General features: G+C 45.4%; 1 protein-coding gene across 1 annotated transcript in view; it reads right to left on the bottom strand.

Annotated features, from left to right (window-relative positions):
• Positions 1–1,220: 1,220 nt before the first annotated feature.
• Positions 1,221–18,619, bottom strand: part of LOC129841275 (vascular endothelial growth factor C-like) — a 62,089-nt gene continuing 44,690 nt past the window's right edge. Inside the window, exons 5-7 of the mRNA XM_055909469.1 lie at positions 11,486–11,598; positions 5,775–6,231; positions 1,221–2,520 (exon numbers count right to left, since the gene is read on the bottom strand). Of these exons, the coding sequence (XP_055765444.1) occupies positions 2,409–2,520; positions 5,775–6,231; positions 11,486–11,598 (682 nt within the window). The 3' untranslated portion in view covers positions 1,221–2,408. The remainder of the gene's footprint in view (positions 2,521–5,774; positions 6,232–11,485; positions 11,599–18,619) is intronic.

The raw sequence follows: 18,619 nt of genomic DNA, 5'->3' as shown, positions 1-18,619 counted from the left end.
TAAAGAGTCTGGGTGGAAGATAAAGAGTCTGGGTGGAAGATAAAGAGTCTGGATAAAGATAAAGAGTCTGGATGGAAGATAAAGAGTCTGGATAAAGATTAAGAGTCTGGATGGAAGATAAAGAGTCTGGGTGGAAGATAAAGAGTCTGGATAAAGATAAAGACTCTGGATGAAGATAAAGAGTCTGGATGGAAGATAAAGACTCTGGATGAAGATAAAGAGTCTGGATAAAGTGTAACAGAGAGTGAATAGGTGGAGGTAATGGAGGTAGTGCTCCAGATGTTTTTTACTGGTGAAGTGAACAAGGGGTGAGGGTTGGGGGTTCAAGAGAACAAGGGCCCACCTGGTGTGTAAATAAGAAAGAGGTGGAGCTCTATTTAACTGGGGAGACCAGCAGTACGCCCCTTTCTACCTCTCACCCCTCCCCTCCCAATGGAACTATGAATGTATGGCATTATTGGGGGGCTATGCACTTTGAAATACTTTATAACGTAATGAGTGGTACCTCTAGTAGTTGAGGTAGGCCCAAAATGGTAATGTCCAGGAATATGGCATGCACACACACACACACACACACACACACACACACACACACACACACACACACACACACACACACACACACACACACACACACACACACACACACACACACACACACACACACACACACACACACACACACACACACACACACACACACACACACACACACACACACACACACACACACACACACACACACACACAGACAGACAGGCACAGACACACAGCAAAAACAAAAAAAACATACACATCACACTAACACTGATGCGTTGGCGTGGGACAAGAGCAGCAAATGATTTACTATATTTACAGTGCTCAGATGAAAAGTGTGTGTGAATGTCAGGTGGACGCAGGCCAGTTCCTAAGCTCATAAATACACATTTATTAAGTGCCATCTGTGGTCTTTCACATACCAACCCGGTGGCTAGCTTGCATATCCATGTCAAGATAAACCCGTTCCAACTCTCCAGTTGAAATAAGCCAAAACCCACAGTCCATCTATCATGCCTTCTTTCATTGCCCTTCCGCCCAAACGCTTTGCTGCGTCCATTTCTAGTTTCTCTGCACACAAGACAAAAGACAGGACAAGTAAAAAGGAACTATATGCTTCCACATAATCGATCAACCGTCGGTCAGTTACATCAGTCCAATCACTGACTCAGAATAGCTGTGCGTCTTGCGAAATTGGTGATTTATTTTCCAGTAGAAAAACATAGGAACAATACAAATACAGTCGACGTAGAAAATGACCATGACATACTTCAACACTATAACAGCAACTCAACCTGCTCTTCTTTAAACCCATACGGAGTGAGCACCTTAGAAACATCTGTGTAACCGTTTGTCCTTAGCCCGTTGTCTCTTTCATGGTCGACTTTGAAACATCCATTCACTTGTCCAATGAGTTTTGGTCAGAAGATTAGGAGCATTCTCATACTGGTCTTCATACTGCTGTACTGTAGATTGGATATCCTTGTCCAATTTGCCGATTAGGGTTCTCCATAGTAGTAGTATTCATTCATTGACAAGGCAGGATTCATGTATTAGTTCACGGTATCCCTTCCTTGGAGGTCTCCTACTGGTGATTTCCATTCATAGGATATCCTCATCATGTCATAAAATGGGCCAAACCTGGGAAAACGTATGGCCCTATCATCATGATCCTAGAACTGAGAGTCCAATGTTAGTATTGCTGGTGAGGTGGTTGACCAAAGATAAAAGTGATATATAGTATATTTTCAAGTATCTAACATAAATGTGTATGCTGTGGATGGCAGTTCAGAAATGACATGCTATTTTGGGTTAATTCATAATGGAAATTTAAATTACATTTTTGTTGTGTAAATATAGCCTGCCATAAGATCATAATTGTAAGATAAGTGTGTACTTTAGTTATTTACAATCAGTAACTACAATTCAATATGATAAACTAGATTAGAAATAAGTTAACAATATACAACTTTAATTTTAAAAAGGCATCACATGAAACACACATATTGATCACAGTGTATTTTCTTGGAAAGATTGAAATTGCAATAAACAAAGAAATTGCAAACATTTAGTGGCAATAAATTATATAATCAATATCTGACGTACGAATATCAAAAAAATACAAAATTGCTCCCCATCCTTCAGTCTTTTCATTAGATCCTCTCATGATATTTGGGGTTCACATCAATATGTCCATAATATGTCCCAAGTGCCACTTTATAATTCCAAAGTAGCCCACAAACTCGGTGTCCTTTCAACCCTTTCCCGACCTAGGTCCAGGCTAGGTACTTCTCCACATGATTGCGGCTAGCATAATAGATTATAATCATTATAATCGGTTAGCAGGTCAGCTGCATAATGTGAACTCAAAGTTAATCCTGTCTTCTCCAGTATGTTGGTACGCACCGGCAGACCTCCTCGCTGAAGTAAAAACCTGATGCACAGCGCCGATTCCTCCGCACGTCACAAGGTGGTCCGTAGCAACTACAGTAGGGGAAGACAAAGACGATTCATGTTAAAGGGACATTTCAAAAATTCATCATCTCCAGCACCACCCCAACATCAACATCAATTTCCCAACATATGGGAAAATGTCGTGTTTCTATGTTTTGTAGTAAAAAAAGGAAGATGTGTTTCCAATGACATCATCATCCAATTAGATGAATATTAGTAGACAATTAGGAGGCAAATAGTAGGCATTGCTCATAGTTGGTTAAAATCACATGATGCACACCGATGATGTCATTGGAAACACTTACGTTCCTCTATATTTTTTACAACAAAACACAGAAACGCGCCATTTTCAGACATGTTAATGTTGGGGTGGTGCTGGAGATGATGAATATGAAGTTGCATTTTTTTGTAAATTTCCCTTCAAATCATGTAATGTGCAGGAGTTTTAACCATATATATATAACCACAGGTTTATTACTCCATTCTGGCATACTCTTTCTTTTAATATTTGTCCTACTAGGGACAACCTCTTACTCAGTATATGTCAATGGTATGGCATCGATATAAGGAAGTCCCTCAGGTGTCTGACAAAAACTCCCTCAGTTGGGGTCGAAATCAATAACACACATTTTCTTCAGGAAATTAACCTTTTCTAGTAAGTTTGGTATCAAATAAAAACAGGAATAAACTAAAACTGATTCTATTCTATCTCAAATCTATGCCGTTTTCCCGACATTGGATCCTTACTGCAGATGGATAGTCATAAATCATATTAACGTGGGTTTACAAGGGGTCGCCATAGTGGGTTGTGGGTTGTTCCTTCAGGCAAGGGGAACTAGCAGTTAACTTACAGCAGTGAGGCAGTGAAACCTTTTATTTGCCAGTGAAATATGTTGTACTGTAACCAATGAACACCAAGCCCTTAACGAGGGCTCATATTGACTAACTGGGTATAGTTTATCACCCTGGCACTGGTTTAAGACCACAGGAGCAGAACTGGCAACGTAACCTGAGTGAGATCACTGGTAAATGGGCTGCCCTTATTCCAGTGTTTTTATCGCAGGGTAATGTGCAGGACTGCAAGTTCATTTACAACCCTAGGCGGATTTGTATTCACAGGACTTCTCTCGTTGCAGACTTCTAAAAATAAAGCAGTTGTCAGCTGCTCAAATCATTTAAATGATTTATGTCGAATTTGTGTATCTGGAAAATGAACATGTATGACTACCATTCATGCAATGTCATGTCACAGACATATATACACTAAATGGCCAAAGGTATGTGGACACTTGCTCGTCGAACATCTCATTCCAAAGTCATGGGCATTAATATGGAGTTGGTCCCCGCTTTGCTGCTATAACAGCCTCCACTCTTCTGGGAAGGCTTTCCACTAGATGCTGGAACATTGCGTGGACTTGCTTCCATTCAGCCACAAGAGCATTAGTGAGGTCAGGCACTGATATTGGGCCTGGTTAAGCCTGGTTCACAGTCGTCGTTCCAATTCATCCAAAAGGTCTTCGATGGGGTTGAGGTCAGGGCTCTGTGTAGGCCAGTCCAGTTCTTCCACACTGATCTCGACCAACCATTTCTGTATGGACCTCACTTTGTGCACTGGGGCATTGTCATGCTGAAACAGGAAAGGGCCTTCCCAAAACTTTTGCCACAAAGTTGGAGGCACAGAATTGTCTAGAAAGTCATTGTATGCTGTAGCGTTAAGATTTCCCTTCACTGGAACTAAGGGGCCTAACGCGAACTATGAAAAACAGCCCCAGACCATTATTCCTCCTCCACCAAACTTTACAGTTGGCACTATCCATTCGGGCAGGTAGCCTTTTCCTGGCATCCACCAAACCCAGATTCATCCGTAGGACTGCCAGATGGTGAAGTGTGATTCATCACTCCAGAGAACACGTTTCCACTCCTCCATAGGCGACGAGTCTTACACCACTCCAGCCGATGCCTGGCATTGTGCATGGTGATCTTAGGCTTGTGTGCGGCTGCTCAGCCATGGAAACACATTTCATGAAGCTCCCGACGAACAGTTCTTGTGCTGACATTGCTTCCAGAGGCAGTTTTGAACTCGGTAGTGAGGGTTGCAACCAGGGACAGATGATTTTTACTCGGTACACGCTTCACCACTTGACGGTCCTGTTCTGTGAGCTTATGTGGCCTACCACTTTGCTTCTAGATGTTTCCACTTCACAATAACAGCACTTACTGTTGACCGGGGCAGAAATTTGACGAACTGACATGTTGGAAAGGTGGCATCCTATGACGGTGCCACGTTGAAAGTCACTGAGCTCTTAAGTACGGGCCATTCTACTGACAATGTTTGTCTATGGAGATTACATGGCTGTGTGCTCATTTTTATACACCTGCCAGCAACGAGTGTGGGTGAAATAGCCAAATCCACAAATTTGAAGGGGTGTCCACATACTTTTGGCCATGTAATGTATATAGTACAGCAGTTCATATGAGTTTCCCTGTATGCAAATAGACATGTTTTTGAGTCCTCAATTGTAGTCATCAGTTAACATAATTCATATATTCCAGTGGTTTGCTGACATAATAACTCTTCACGTTCTATTTGAGCCCGCCATTCTAGCTTTGTTGGAGTTCTCAATGATAGAACGCTGCACAGCTCTGGCTGTGCGGCCGCATACGTTCTCTCCGTTACCCAGAGTCTGGAAGCATGGCTCTGCTACACACCAGCTGGGGAGGGTTAGTCTTACACAGGCCAGGTCATTTTAGGGTTTGGCAAACACAGCTGTGGTACAGCCTTGTGGCTTCGCGGCATGGATCGAACAGGACTTATACCTAGGCTGCGTCCCAAATGGCACCCTGTTCCCTATTTAGTGCACTACTTTGGCCAAGAGCCGTATGCCCTAGTCTCGTCTCCAGTAGAGTACTGGGTTCAACTGGAACTGGAATATCATCAATAATTCAGGAACGCTCCCAACCACACTCTCCTCCAAGTCACTTAGTCTCTTCTTTCCACATTGCTCTACGGAGGAGATTTTCATCCCCCCCCTTCAGTCCTTCATCTTGATTGGCTACCTGAATTACCAATGACTATGCTAATGTATATGGTCTGCTATGGAAATATGCTCTGAAAAGGCCCTGAAAAGGCTGTCCCGATAGCAATTTGTAACGTCGTCATGAGACTTATCCCTATCCTCCATTCTTTACCTTTCTCCATGCCGTCCTCCTCCACCTTTTCAACAATCCTTCTCATCCATCCTCCATCCATCCATCCATCATCATCATCATCAAGCTGTATTTACCTGCAGGTGGCCTGGTGGAACCTTTTGCCTTTCAGGAAGCACCTGTTGGGTGACTCGTTGCACTCGCAGGCACATTTGGTGCGGTTGAGCGGCTGGTGCTTGGGGCATGTCCTGGCGCAGGAGCACTGGCACGTGTCTTTATTGAAAAGCTGGTGCGGCCGACAGGACGATGGGAGCGTCTTACACACACACTGGCACGTGTCTTTATTGAAAAGCTGGTGCGGCCGACAGGACGATGGGAGCGTCTTACACACACACTGGCACGTGTCTTTATTGAAAAGCTGGTGCGGCCCACAGGACGATGGGAGCGTCTTACACACACACTGGCACGTGTTCTTATCCAGGTAGCGGTGGAGTCCGCATGCGCCCGAGGCCCGACGCTGTCGTCTGCACACACACTGACACGTCTCCTCGTCCAACTCCTTATCTGACCCGCAGACGTCTGCTTCAAACGAGTCTAGAGAGATACAGGGGAGGAGATTAGATTAGAATTATACTGAGCAAAAATATAAACACAACATGCAACCATTTCAAAGATTTGACTGAGTTACTGTTCATAGGAAATGAGTCAATTGAAATAAATTCATTAGGCCCTAATCTATGGATTTCACATGACTGGGAATACAGATATGCATCTGTTGGTCACGGACCTTTAAAAAAAAGGTAGGGGTGTGGATCAGAAAACCTGTCAGTATCTGGTGTGACCACCATTTGCCTCACGCAGCGCAAACCATCTCCTTCGCATAGAGTTGATCAGGCTGTTGATTGTGGCCTGTGGAATGTTGTCCCATTCCTCTCCAATGGCTGTGAGAAGTTGCTGGATATTGGCGGGAACTGGAACACGCTGTCGTACACGTCGATCCACAGCATCTCAAACATGCTCAATGGGTGACATGTCTGGTGAGTAGGCACATTTTCAGCTTCCAGGAATTGTGTACAGATCATGCTGAAACATGAGGTGATGGCGGTGGATGAATGGAATGACAATGGGCCTCAGGATCTCATCACGGTATCTCTGTGCATTCAAACTGACATTGATAAAATGCAATTGTGTTTGTTGTCCGTAGCTTATGCCTGCCCATACCATAACCCAACAGAGTGCCCCAATGCCATGGGGCACTCTGTTCACAACATTGACATGAGCAACGACATCATACACGTGGTCTGCGGTTGTGAGGTCGGTTGGATATACTGCCAAATTCTCTAAAACGACATTGGTATGGTAGAGAAATTAACATTCAATTATCTGGCAACAGCTCTAGTTTACATTCCTGCAGTCAGAACCTGAGACATCTGTGGCATTGTGCTGTGTGACAAAACTGCACATTTTAGAGTGGCCTTCTACAGCTTGTTGACATGCCACACCTGTCAAGTGGATGGATTGGCAAAGGAGAAATAAGCTTTTTGTGCATAATATTATGGAAAATTTTTGGGATCATTTATTTCAGCTCATGAAACATGGGACATGTTGCACTTATATTTTTGTTCAGTGTACATTACAAAACTTTATTGTCCATTAGGTTTGCACAAAATTGAATATTGGCTTTGGCACTCTTGGCATTGAAAGGATAAAAACAGACATAAAAACATACATTAAAAGCATAAAAACATACACATTACACACATTTAGCATTTCCATGTCAGTTCACCATATTCTTATTGAGAGACCAGGGTTGAGGTCAGTTATATTTCCATTCAGTCAATTCAGGAGGCGCTTCCTGAATTGAAATGGAATTGACCCCAACCCAGGAAGATCTGATCACATACAGGTGTTCTAAAGACAGATGTGTTTTATATCCCTGGTTGCTATCGTTTGTGAGTTGTCAGCACTTGTTAACAGATTGTGAAATGTTCTATTTTCGGCTAGTCGTCTGTGTGGAGACGTTGATGTTGTAACCCCCTGGATCGGATGGTATGGAACACTTTTCTCAAGAGCTTACAGATGTAGGATCTTAATTTGATAACCCTCTTGTTGCAGGAAATTTCCTGCACAGCAGGAAATGCAAACTTGTAGTCTATTCAAGGTTTAAAAAGCTTCTAAAGTTTGTAATTCCCACTTAGAAATGTCCGACTTGATTTGCCCTAACTAAAAATGTATCAACCTCTATATTTGCTGTTGCTGCAGGATTATTTTCCTGCTGTGAGAAACTGGTCAAATTTAGATCCTGTATCAGTACATAAGAAGAACATACCAGTATCCTGCAGACTTGAAAGCTAGCTAGAGTTGTTGTTTGACATCACAGCAGCAAACTATTGGAGATAGATTGAATAGAATGAGCCCTACATTCCTCACAATATATTTTCCCCCCAGTGGAGCAAACAGATGTTTTCTTTACAACACAGGCGAATAAACGAATGGGATATCTTCCAGAGAGAGAGAGAGAGAGAGATTTGGCTGCAGTCAGGAACTAAATTCCTGTCGTTTCTGTGTTTATGTGTTTGCTGATGAACAGACCCAGATTGCGATGGCAACGCGTGGAGATGTTTACCACAGTGAAGTTTTCTAACCCTAGCATATTAATGGACTGTTTGATTGTATATGGGGCTGTTGTGGTGCTTCAGACAAAGAGAAAAATACATTTCCACTTTGAGCAAAATATCAATTCATAATTAATGAGTCTTTAGTGATTGATGCTATTCAATAACACATCCGATAATTGGTCAAGTATCCCTTATTGGGTATGCTTGAATATGCATAATGTTGCACTGTGGTTTATCATGAATCATGAATCAATGTCAGTTGTCAATTATTGAGTTGAATTTACAGTAAATCATTAATCAAGTTTGGCTTGATTGGGAACGGTCCAACAACTTCGCAATCTGAAAATAATCACCACATTTTCAGTGGCATCCAAGTCAACTTTATAAAAACAGTTTTACACAGAAGTTTGACACTGTGCCCGCTGACGTCGACCATAATTAACGATGTGCCGACGGTGTCTCTGTGATTTTGGTGATCATCAGGGAGGTAGTGTACTGTAGTTAATGGAGCTAGAAAGGTCTCTCACGGATCTCCAGCTCCTCTGTCTTGTGTAGAGATCATTATAAGCCAATGTTCTGCTTATCTGAAGAGAGAGAGACAGGAGGGAGTAAGGATCTAGCTGCCATCCAAACTCTGGTTTATTTGCAGAGGGAGTCACCCATAACTACCATTACTTATGTGACTTATGAGATCACCACAAACCTTGAGACGTGGTAGAAAAAAAGAAAAACGTTAATTACCTCTACACACTCGCTCGCTCTCTCTTCTCTTTCTTTCTCTCCCTCTACCTTACTCTCGCTCTAATTTTCTCTCACTCTCACTCAATCACTCAATCACTCACTCTCTTTATGCAAGAGGATGTGATCGCAGAGAAATAGGAGAGAGAGAGCCCTCTATTAGTCATTAGTGACAACCCTGATGCAGTCGAACCAAGGAAAAACAAAACCCAGGTTTAGCTACCCCACCTCCCTCTGTGAATGATACCGCACTCTAGATGATGGTTAAATCCGGACGGACATTAACCACGGCACAATGACGTATCCGTCTCCCTAAATCAAAGTCCTAATCCCCTATAGGAGTAATGACCCCAACTGTATATTAAACAGGCGCTATAACTGTCCAGCTCTAGGGTTTTGGTGCCTGTTCCTCTGAAGACTTCAGTTGGTGTTTCATACTGACCTGGGGATCCTCTGACTGCATAGCAGAGGCATTCTATTCCATGGTTGCGTCTCAAATGTGGCCATTTGGGATAAACTGTCCCTGTGAGCGGAGTAGAGCAGAGCACGCACCTCTAAGCTTCTAGATCTACCTCTGATTGGGCCTGTCAAAGTTGGTTAGCGTGAAGAGGAAACACGAATCAGCTCTGCAGCTCTCGCATGGCTATCAAGTCGTCTCGTTGATGTATTCGTCTGTAATGTGGAAGATATAGGCCTAGCTAAATGTTTCTTTTGGTTCCATCAAATTGTAGAACATGGCAATGGGGTTGAATGATAATCAATGAGAAATTCAATGAATTGTCAGCCAGTAAATGTCATCGTATGACTGGACAATAAACCTACAGATAACCAACATCTTCTTTAATCTGGTAACTGCATGATAAAGCTATGCTTTGATCATAAAGTCAATATCAGCTGATGAAAAAGGGTGATCCCCATTAAACCAAATCTTGATGGCTCGATGTTCCCAATTTACCCAGACGCTTTTTGATATGAGTAAGTAAACTTTGAAGCCAAGGTCTGTTAAGAGAGATTAACTTTCATGCAACAACAGAGTTGTTTGATTGGCTTCCTGCTTTCATTGCCTCATAAACATTTTGTGGCTGGGGTAGAGTGGCGTGAGCCATGGACTTCGTCCCAAAGGGCACCCTATTCCCTACATAGTCCACTATGGGTCCTGGTCAAAAGTAGTACACTATAAAGGGAATAGGGTTGCATTTGGGACGAAGCCATGGAATCCAGTGCTCTGGGATTCTTTCTGAATTCTTCTGTCTCTCGTTTGTTCTGTCTACTGCGTAGCCACGTCTACTGAAAAACAACTGCCATGTTGTGTTTTCATAGTGACAACTCACTGGGTGCTTTCAACATCTGCCTTAGGAAAAAAATGGGCTCAGGTTGTAAACAGTGTATGGGGATCACGGCGACGTTCTCGCGTCACATTGAGTGGAGTGTAACGAGATGTTCTCTTGTTGGTGAGTTGTTGAAGAGACTCAAGTGCTGGTCTGTGTCTCTGTGAGGATTTTTGAGGGCTGTTGTAGAAAACTAAGAGCACATTGTCCTTCTCTGTATCCGTTTTTTTACCTTTAATGATACACTTGCATGTCGCTTCACTCTGTCACAGTCTTGCAAGAGGCCATTAAACGAGCGTTAATCATGCACAACACATTCTCTTGACTCCACATTTCAATCCATACCACAACTAGGACACCCTCAGAACAGCATGAGCCTATCTTAGTAATATTGAACTCAAAGAGAAACATAATTCACCACATTAAGCGGTAATTCTGTCTAATACGCAGTAGCTAATTCAGTCTGATAAATGGTCATTCAGTCTAATAAGCGGTAGCTAATTCAGTCTGATAAGCTGTATTTCCGTCTAATAAGCAGTAGCTAATTCAGTCTAATAAACGGTAATTGAGTCTAATAAGCAGTAATTCAGTCTAATACGCAGTAGCTAATTCAGTCTAATAAGCGGTAATTCAGTCTAATAAGCAGTAGCTAATTCAGTCTAATAAGCGGTAATTCAGACTAAAAAGTGGTAGCTAATTCAGTCTAATAAGCAGTAATTCAGTCTAATAAGCGGTAATTCATTCTAATAAGCAGTAATTCAGTCTAACCAGCGGTAATTCAGTCGAATAAGCGGAAATTCAGTCTAATAAGCGGTAGCTAATTCAGTCTAATAAGCAGTAATTCAGTCTAATAAGCGGTAATTCAGTCTAATAAGCGGTAATTCAGTCTAATAAACAGTAGCTAATTCAGTCTAATAAGCGGCAATTCAGTCTAATAAACGGTAGCTAATTCAGTCTAATACGTGTTAATTGAATCCAATAAATGTTAATTCAGCCTAATAAGCGGTAATTCAGTCTAATAAGCGGTAATTCAGTCTAATACGTGGTAATTCAGTCTAATAAGCTGTAATTCAGTCTAATAAGCGGTAGCTAATTCAGTCTAATAAGCGGTAATTCAGTTGTGCAACAGGTGCAGTATCAGCATCAGTACTAGGGCCTACTCACCCGATCGTTGTGTCTGGGGCGGGGAAGGGGTGTCGCGTTGCACCGCCATACATCTGCACAAGCGGTTGCTCCAGCTGTGGTTCTTTGGGCAGGTTTTATTGGCTACCAGACATCTGTAAGGGGAAAGCAGTTATTAGCATTAGAAGAGGAGGAAACCGACAGACCGAGGCTGTTGACCAGAGCCATATGGGCCCTGGTCAAAAGTAGCGCACTATATAGGGAATAGGGTGCCATTTGGGTGTCAGTAGCTGGAGAGGGAATTCCTCACTTCATCGACATTCATTAACCACAAAGCTGTGTAGCATTTGATGTTGTTTTGGTTGTTGGATGAAATGTGACAGGGCTGGACTGATAGGGCTATTTTAAGGGTTATCAGCACATCTATCTTAGAGTGAGAGTGAATAAGCCAATTGGCTCTGAAGACATGAAACATTTCTGTCCCCTTAAAGATAATAGGGATGCTGATTGGCTGAGTTTAGACAAACAACCATCAAAGAGAGAGGACTCTTGGGAAGATATAAATGGACAGCAATGGAAAAAAAGTAAGAAGAATATACACTGCTCAAAAAAATAAAGGGAACACTAAAATAACACATCCTAGATCTGAATGAATGAAATATTCTTATTAAATACTTTTTATTTACATAGTTGAATGTGCTGACAACAAAATTACACAAAAATGATCAATGGAAATCAAATGTATCAACCCATGGAGGTCTGGATTTGGAGTCACACTCAAAATTAAAGTAGAAAACCACACTACAGGCTGATCCAACTTTGATGTAATGTCCTTAGAACAAGTCAAAATGAGGCTCAGTAGTGTGTATGGCCTCCACGTGCCTGTATGACCCCCTACAACGCCTGGGCATGCTCCTGATGAGGTGGCTGAGGGATCTCCTCCCAGACCTGGACTAAAGCATCCGCCAACTCCTGGACAGTCTGTGGTGCAACGTGGCGTTGATGGATGGAGCGAGACATGATGTCCCAGATGTGCTCAATTGGATTCAGGTCTGGGGAACGGGCGGGCCTGTCCATAGCATCAATGCCTTCCTCTTGCAGGGACTGCTGACACACTCCAGCCACATGAGGTCTAGCATTGTCTTGCATAAGAGGAACCCAGGGCCAACCGCACTAGCATATGGTCTCACAAGGGGTCTGAGGATCTCATCTCGGTACCTAATGGCAGTCTGACGAGCACATGGAGGGCTGTGCGGCCCCCCAAAGAAATGCCACCCCACACCATGACTGACCTATCGCCAAACCGGTCATGCTGGAGGATGTTGCAGGCAGCAGAACGTTCTCCACGACGTCTCCAGACTCTGTCACGTCTGTCACATGTGCGTGTGAACCTGCTTTCATCTGTGAAAAGCACAGGGCGCCAGTGGCAAATTTTCCAATCTTGGTGTTCTCTTGCAAATGCCAAACGTCCTGCACGGTGTTGGGCTGTAAGCACAACCCCCACCTGTGGACGTCGGGCCCTCATACCACCCTCATGGAGTCTGTTTCTGACCGTTTGAGCAGACACATGCACATTTGTGGCCTGCTGGAGGTCATTTTGCAGGGCTCTGGCAGTGCTCCTCCTTGCACAAAGGCGGAGGTAGCGGTCCTGCTGCTGGGTTGTTGCCCTCCTACGGCCTCCTCCACGTCTCCTGATGTACTGGCCTGTCTCCTGGTAGCGCCTCCATGCTCTGGACACTACGCTGACAGACACAGCAAACCTTCTTGCCACAGCTCGCATTGATGTGCCATCCTGGATGAGCTGCACTACCTGAGCCACTTGTGTGGGTTGTAGACTCCGTCTCATGCTACCACTAGAGTGAAAGCACCGCCAGCATTCAAAAGTGACCAAAACATCAGCCAGGAAGCATAGGAACTGAGAAGTGGTCTGTGGTCACCACCTGCAGAACCACTCCTTTATTGGGGGTGTCTTGCTAATTGCCTATAATTTCCACCTTTTTCTATTCCATTTGCACAACAGCATTTGACATTTATTGTCAATCAGTGTTGCTTCCTAAGTGGACAGTTTGATTTCACAGAAGTTGTGATTGACTTGGAGTTACATTGTGTTTTTTAAGTGTTCCCTTTATTTTTTTGAGCAGTGTATTTGGTAGCCTAGTAAACATTGGTTAGCATTGGTGAGACCCTTCACTTTAGATTAGAGCTGTTTTCACCTCTTCTTGAGCTTCCTTCCATTCCACATAGTAATACATTAGAACGTAGCACTTCAATCGCCCCTGGATCTGTCAACGAGGATGATCATTTAGGGGGAGGAAAGTGAAAAAGATAAAAACCTGAGACTCTCTCTCTCTCTCTCTCTCTCTCTCTCTCTCTCTCTCTCTCTCTCTCTCTCTCTCCCTACTCACACACTTTCCATTGGCTTTCCATTGACAAAACACATTCGACAAATGACTGACTATCGTGGACAGTGTGTTTCACACGCACATCTGACACTTGCCAGACCAATATGGGTCTATTTAGTTTTTGACATTTCTGATATCATCCACTTCGGAGCCCAGTGCTTTGCTTTTTCTCATACTGTTACACATTAGGCTAGACCACTGCTGAGAATCCAGTTGAATTCACATACTGGCAACCGACCCACACTGACTTTATCAGAGCCAGTGTCAGCTGCATCCATCTGTCTTTTTGCTCTGAGACAAACGCACGGCTCGTGCTACAGTACAGCCGCTGGCCAGCGACAGCACGGTCGCATTCCAAGCTAAACTTGATTCTGGCTGCTTTACCTGCTGTGGAAGAAAAGGGATATAGCTCTCAGCAGGGTGGAGTTGTGGAGTGACATGTTTGTACTATCGAAGATGCACTGGAGTGCATTTGAAACACATATATAAACTTCATATGGAGAAGGACTGTTGTTGTGCAACATCTAATCCACATCAATGTAGCAGCAGTCGAATTGCAAGAGCTTTGCCGCAAAAAATAAAATGGCAGTATATCCAGTTAAAATGTATTGAAGTGAATTTGTATTTACACTGAACATACTGAGGAGTATTTCTTTCTGTTTTACAGACCTTCTGTGGGGAAAAACTCATTCTGATTGGCTGCACCTATGGCTGCACCCCTGCCCCGTCATGTGAAATCCATAGATTACGGCCTAATGCATTTATTTCAATTGATTACTTTACTTCTAGGAACTGCACTGAAAAGAGAACCACATTAGTTCCCTTCAGCCTCTGAAGAGAGAGCCAACAAATAGCACTTTGCGCCTCAAAGGGGGATCGTTGTTGTAATCCTTTCAATAGGGTGGAGAATACGAATGGAGCAGGTGGGAAGTTTACAGTAAAGAAAACAAGTGTATGAAATTAATTATTGCGTTTACTTTCCGGTGTGCTACACACAAGGGTAGGTGCTGTGCTAGAGCTAACGTTTCCGCTGTAGCTCCTGGAACTTACACTCGAAGCTGCATGTGTTTAGGTGCAAAAATGCTAACAAACTCTACTATCCCCAGCATGGAACATTCCTAAACAGTTTGATAAAGCTGCGTTCCACGCACACGTGCGTAACTAGCCACCGTACTGTGAGTGCATACAGGTCTAAGGCTTCATTCAACGTGCAGTACAACTGTTTAACTAAAGTGTTACAGTGCATTCAGCTGGTCAGTGCAGTTGAAAAGGCATCCGTAAGGGCAAACCCACTGTTAAAAAACGGGCCTCTGGTTCAGTAATATATCCTTTTTCTATAACTCTGTCCTGAGGAAATGCCAACCATACACAAGCTGTGCGAGAGGCAAACTAACGGCTTGACAGTGGAACTTAAACTTTTTTTTCATTGAAAATGTAGACCATTTGTTTCCTCATGGAAGTGAAAAAGCAGGTCTTACCCTTTTCTGGTAGTGATTTATGACTCTCCCCCTCCATCTCAACCTCCGTCTCCCCCTCAGTCTACATCCGTTTCCCCCTCCGTCTCCCCCTCTGCTCTGGCAGTTTGATTTAAATGGTCCAGTCATGGCAGGCAGCTCAACGAACGTCCACGGCATCACCCCCAATATCAACCAAATATCAGACCTGATCTGTAAAATATCACCCCAAAATCAGACCTGATCTCTAATATATCACCCCAATAGCAGACCTGATCTCTAATATATCACCTCAATATCAGACCTGATCTGTCACGTTCCTGACTTATTTCTGTTAGTTTGTTGTATGTGTTAGTTGGTCAGGACGTGAGTTTGGGTGGGCATTCTATGTTTTCTGTTTCTATGTTGGTTTAAGGGTTGCCTGGTATGGCTCTCAATTAAAGGCAGGTGTTTGGCGTTTCCTCTAATTGAGAGTCATATTTAGGTAGGTTGTTTCACAGTGTTCGTTGTGGGTGGTTGTCTCCTGTGTCTGTGTCTATGTTACACCATACGGGACTGTTTCGTGCGTTCTCCGTTTTATGTAGTCATTTTTCCTGTTGTGCGTTCTGCGTGTTTTATGTAAGTTCGTATGTTCAGGTTTGTCTACATTCGTTTTGTTGTTTTGTAATATATCAAGTGTTCTTCGTGTGTTTAGTTCGTCTTGTAATTAAATCATTATGTATTCACAACCCGCTGCGCCTTGGTCGAATCACTACTCCTCCTCTTCGGTTGAAGAGGAGGAGGAACACCGTTACAGAACCACCCACCAAATAACCAGAACCAAGCAGCGGTGTAACGGGCGGAAGGGACAGCGCAAGAAGGAGGAATGGACATGGGAGGATGTTTTGGACGGTAAAGGTTGCTACACATGGGAGGAGATCCTGGCTGGAAGGGATCGCCTCCCATGGGAACAGCTGGAGGCACTGAGGAGAGCAGAGGGAACCGGAGAAGGGAACCAGCGTTATGAGGGGACGCGTCTAGCACGGAAGCCCGAAAAGCCTGTGAGTACTACCCAAAAATTTCTTGGGTGGGGGCTAAGAGGTAGTGGGCCAAGGGCAGGTAGGAGACCTGCGCCCACTTCCCAGGCTAACCGTGGAGAGCGGGAGTACGGGCAGACACCGTGTTACGCAGTAGAGCGCACTGTGTCTCCTGTACGTGTGCATAGCCCAGTGCGGGTTATTCCACCTCCCCGCACTGGTAGGGCTAGATTGAGCATTGAGCCAAGTGCCATGAACATGGCACCAGCCTTACGCATGGTGTCCCCGGTTCGCCTACATAGCCCGGTGCGGGTTATTCCACCTCCCCGCACTGGTCGGGCGACGGGGAGCATTCAACCAGGTAAGGTTGGGCAGGCTCAGTGCTCAAGGGAGCCAGTACGCTTGCATGGTCCGGTATTTCCGGCACTACCTTCCCGCTCCAGCCCAGTACCACCAGTGCCTACACCACGCACCAGGCTTCCAGTGCGTTTCCAGAGCCCTGTTCCTCCTCCTCGCACTCTCCCTATGGTGCGTGTCTCCAGCCCAGTGCCTCCAGTTCCGGCACCACGCACTAAGCCACCTGTGCGTCTCCAGAGCCCTGTACACACTGTTCCTTCTCCCCGTACTCGTCCTGATGTGCGTGCACTCAGCCCGGTGCCACCAGTGCCGGTACCACGCACCAGGCAAATAGTACGCTTTGAGAGTCCAATGTGCCCTGTCCCTGCTCCCCGCACTAGGCTTGAAGTGCGTGTCTCCAGTCCGGTGCCTCCAGTTCCGGCACCACGCACCAGGCCTACAGTGCGTCTCAGCCGGCCAGAGTCTGCCGTCTGCCCAACGGCGCCTGAACTGTCCGTCTGCCAAGCGCCGCATGAACTGCTCGTCTGTATTGAGCCTTCAAAGCCGCCCGTCTGCCATGAGCCTGCAAAGCCGCCCGTCTGCCATGAGCCTACAGAGCCTTCCGCCAGACTGGAGCCGCTAGAGCCTTCCACCAGACAGGAGCAGCCAAAGCCTTCCGCTAGACAGGATCAGTCTGAGCCATCCGTCTCCGCAGCGCCATCTGAGCCATCTGTCTCCTCAGCGCCATCTGAGCCATCCGTCTCCTCAGCGCCGTCTGAGCCATCCGTCTCCTCAGCGCCATCTGAGCCATCCGTCTCCCCAGCGCCGTCTGAGCCATCCGTCTCCCCAGCGCCGTCTGAGCCATCCGTCTGCCCAGCGCCGTCTGAGCCATCCGTCTGTCCCGAGCCATTAGAGCCGCCCGTCTGTCCCGAGCCGTCAGAGCCGTTAGTCAGTCAGGAGCCGCTAGAGCCATTCGTCAGTCAGGATCTGCCAGAGCCACCAACCAGACAGGATCTGCCAGAGCCGCCAACCAGACAGGATCTGCCAGAGCCGCCAACCAGACAGGATCTGCCAGAGCCGCCAACCAGACAGGATCTGCCAGAGCCGCCAACCAGACAGGATCTGCCAGAGCCGTCAGCGAGCCATGAGCGTCCAGAGCCGTCAGCGAGCCATGAGCGTCCAGAGCCGTAAGCCAGCCATGAGCGTCCAGAGCCGTCAGCCAGCCATGAGCGTCCAGAGCCGTCAGCCAGCCATGAGCGTCCAGAGCCGTCAGCCAGCCATGAGCGTCCAGAGCCGTCAGCTAGTCATGAGCGTCCAGAGCTGCAATGTATCCAGAACTGCCCCTCAGTCCAGAGCTGTCTCTCTGTCCGGAGCTGCCCTTCAGTCCGGAGTTGCCCCTCTATCCTGAGCTACCTCTCTATCCTGAGCTACCTCTCTATCTACCTCTCTATTCTCACCTACCTCTATGTCCTGAGCTACCTTGTCCCGGAGCTGTCCCTTTATTTTGTGTTGCCTATATTAGGTGGGTGGAATGGAGGGGTGGTCATTCTGAGGGGGATTAGCAAGCTGGGATTGACTATGGTGGGGTGGGGACCTCGTCCTGAGCCTGAGCCACCACCGTGGTCAGATGCCCACCCAGACCCTCCCCTAAACTTTGTGCTGGTGCGCCCGGAGTTCGCACCTTAAGGGGGGGGGGTTATGTCACGTTCCTGAACTATTTCTGTTAGTTTGTTGTATGTGTTAGTTGGTCAGGACGTGAGTTTGGGTGGGCATTCTATGTTTTCTGTTTCTATGTTGGTTTAAGGGTTCCCTGGTATGGCTCTCAATTAGAGGCAGGTGTTTGGCGTTTCCTCTAATTGAGAGTCATATTTAGGTAGGTTGTTTCACAGTGTTCGTTGTGGGTGGTTGTCTCCTGTGTCTGTGTCTATGTTACACCATACGGGACTGTTTCGTGCGTTCTCCGTTTTA

Source organism: Salvelinus fontinalis, chromosome 42 (assembly GCF_029448725.1).
Source record: "Salvelinus fontinalis isolate EN_2023a chromosome 42, ASM2944872v1, whole genome shotgun sequence".
Classification (NCBI taxonomy): Eukaryota; Metazoa; Chordata; class Actinopteri; order Salmoniformes; family Salmonidae; genus Salvelinus; species Salvelinus fontinalis.
The sequence above is the reverse complement of the archived record's forward strand: the minus strand, read 5'-3'. Positions and strand labels throughout refer to the sequence as shown.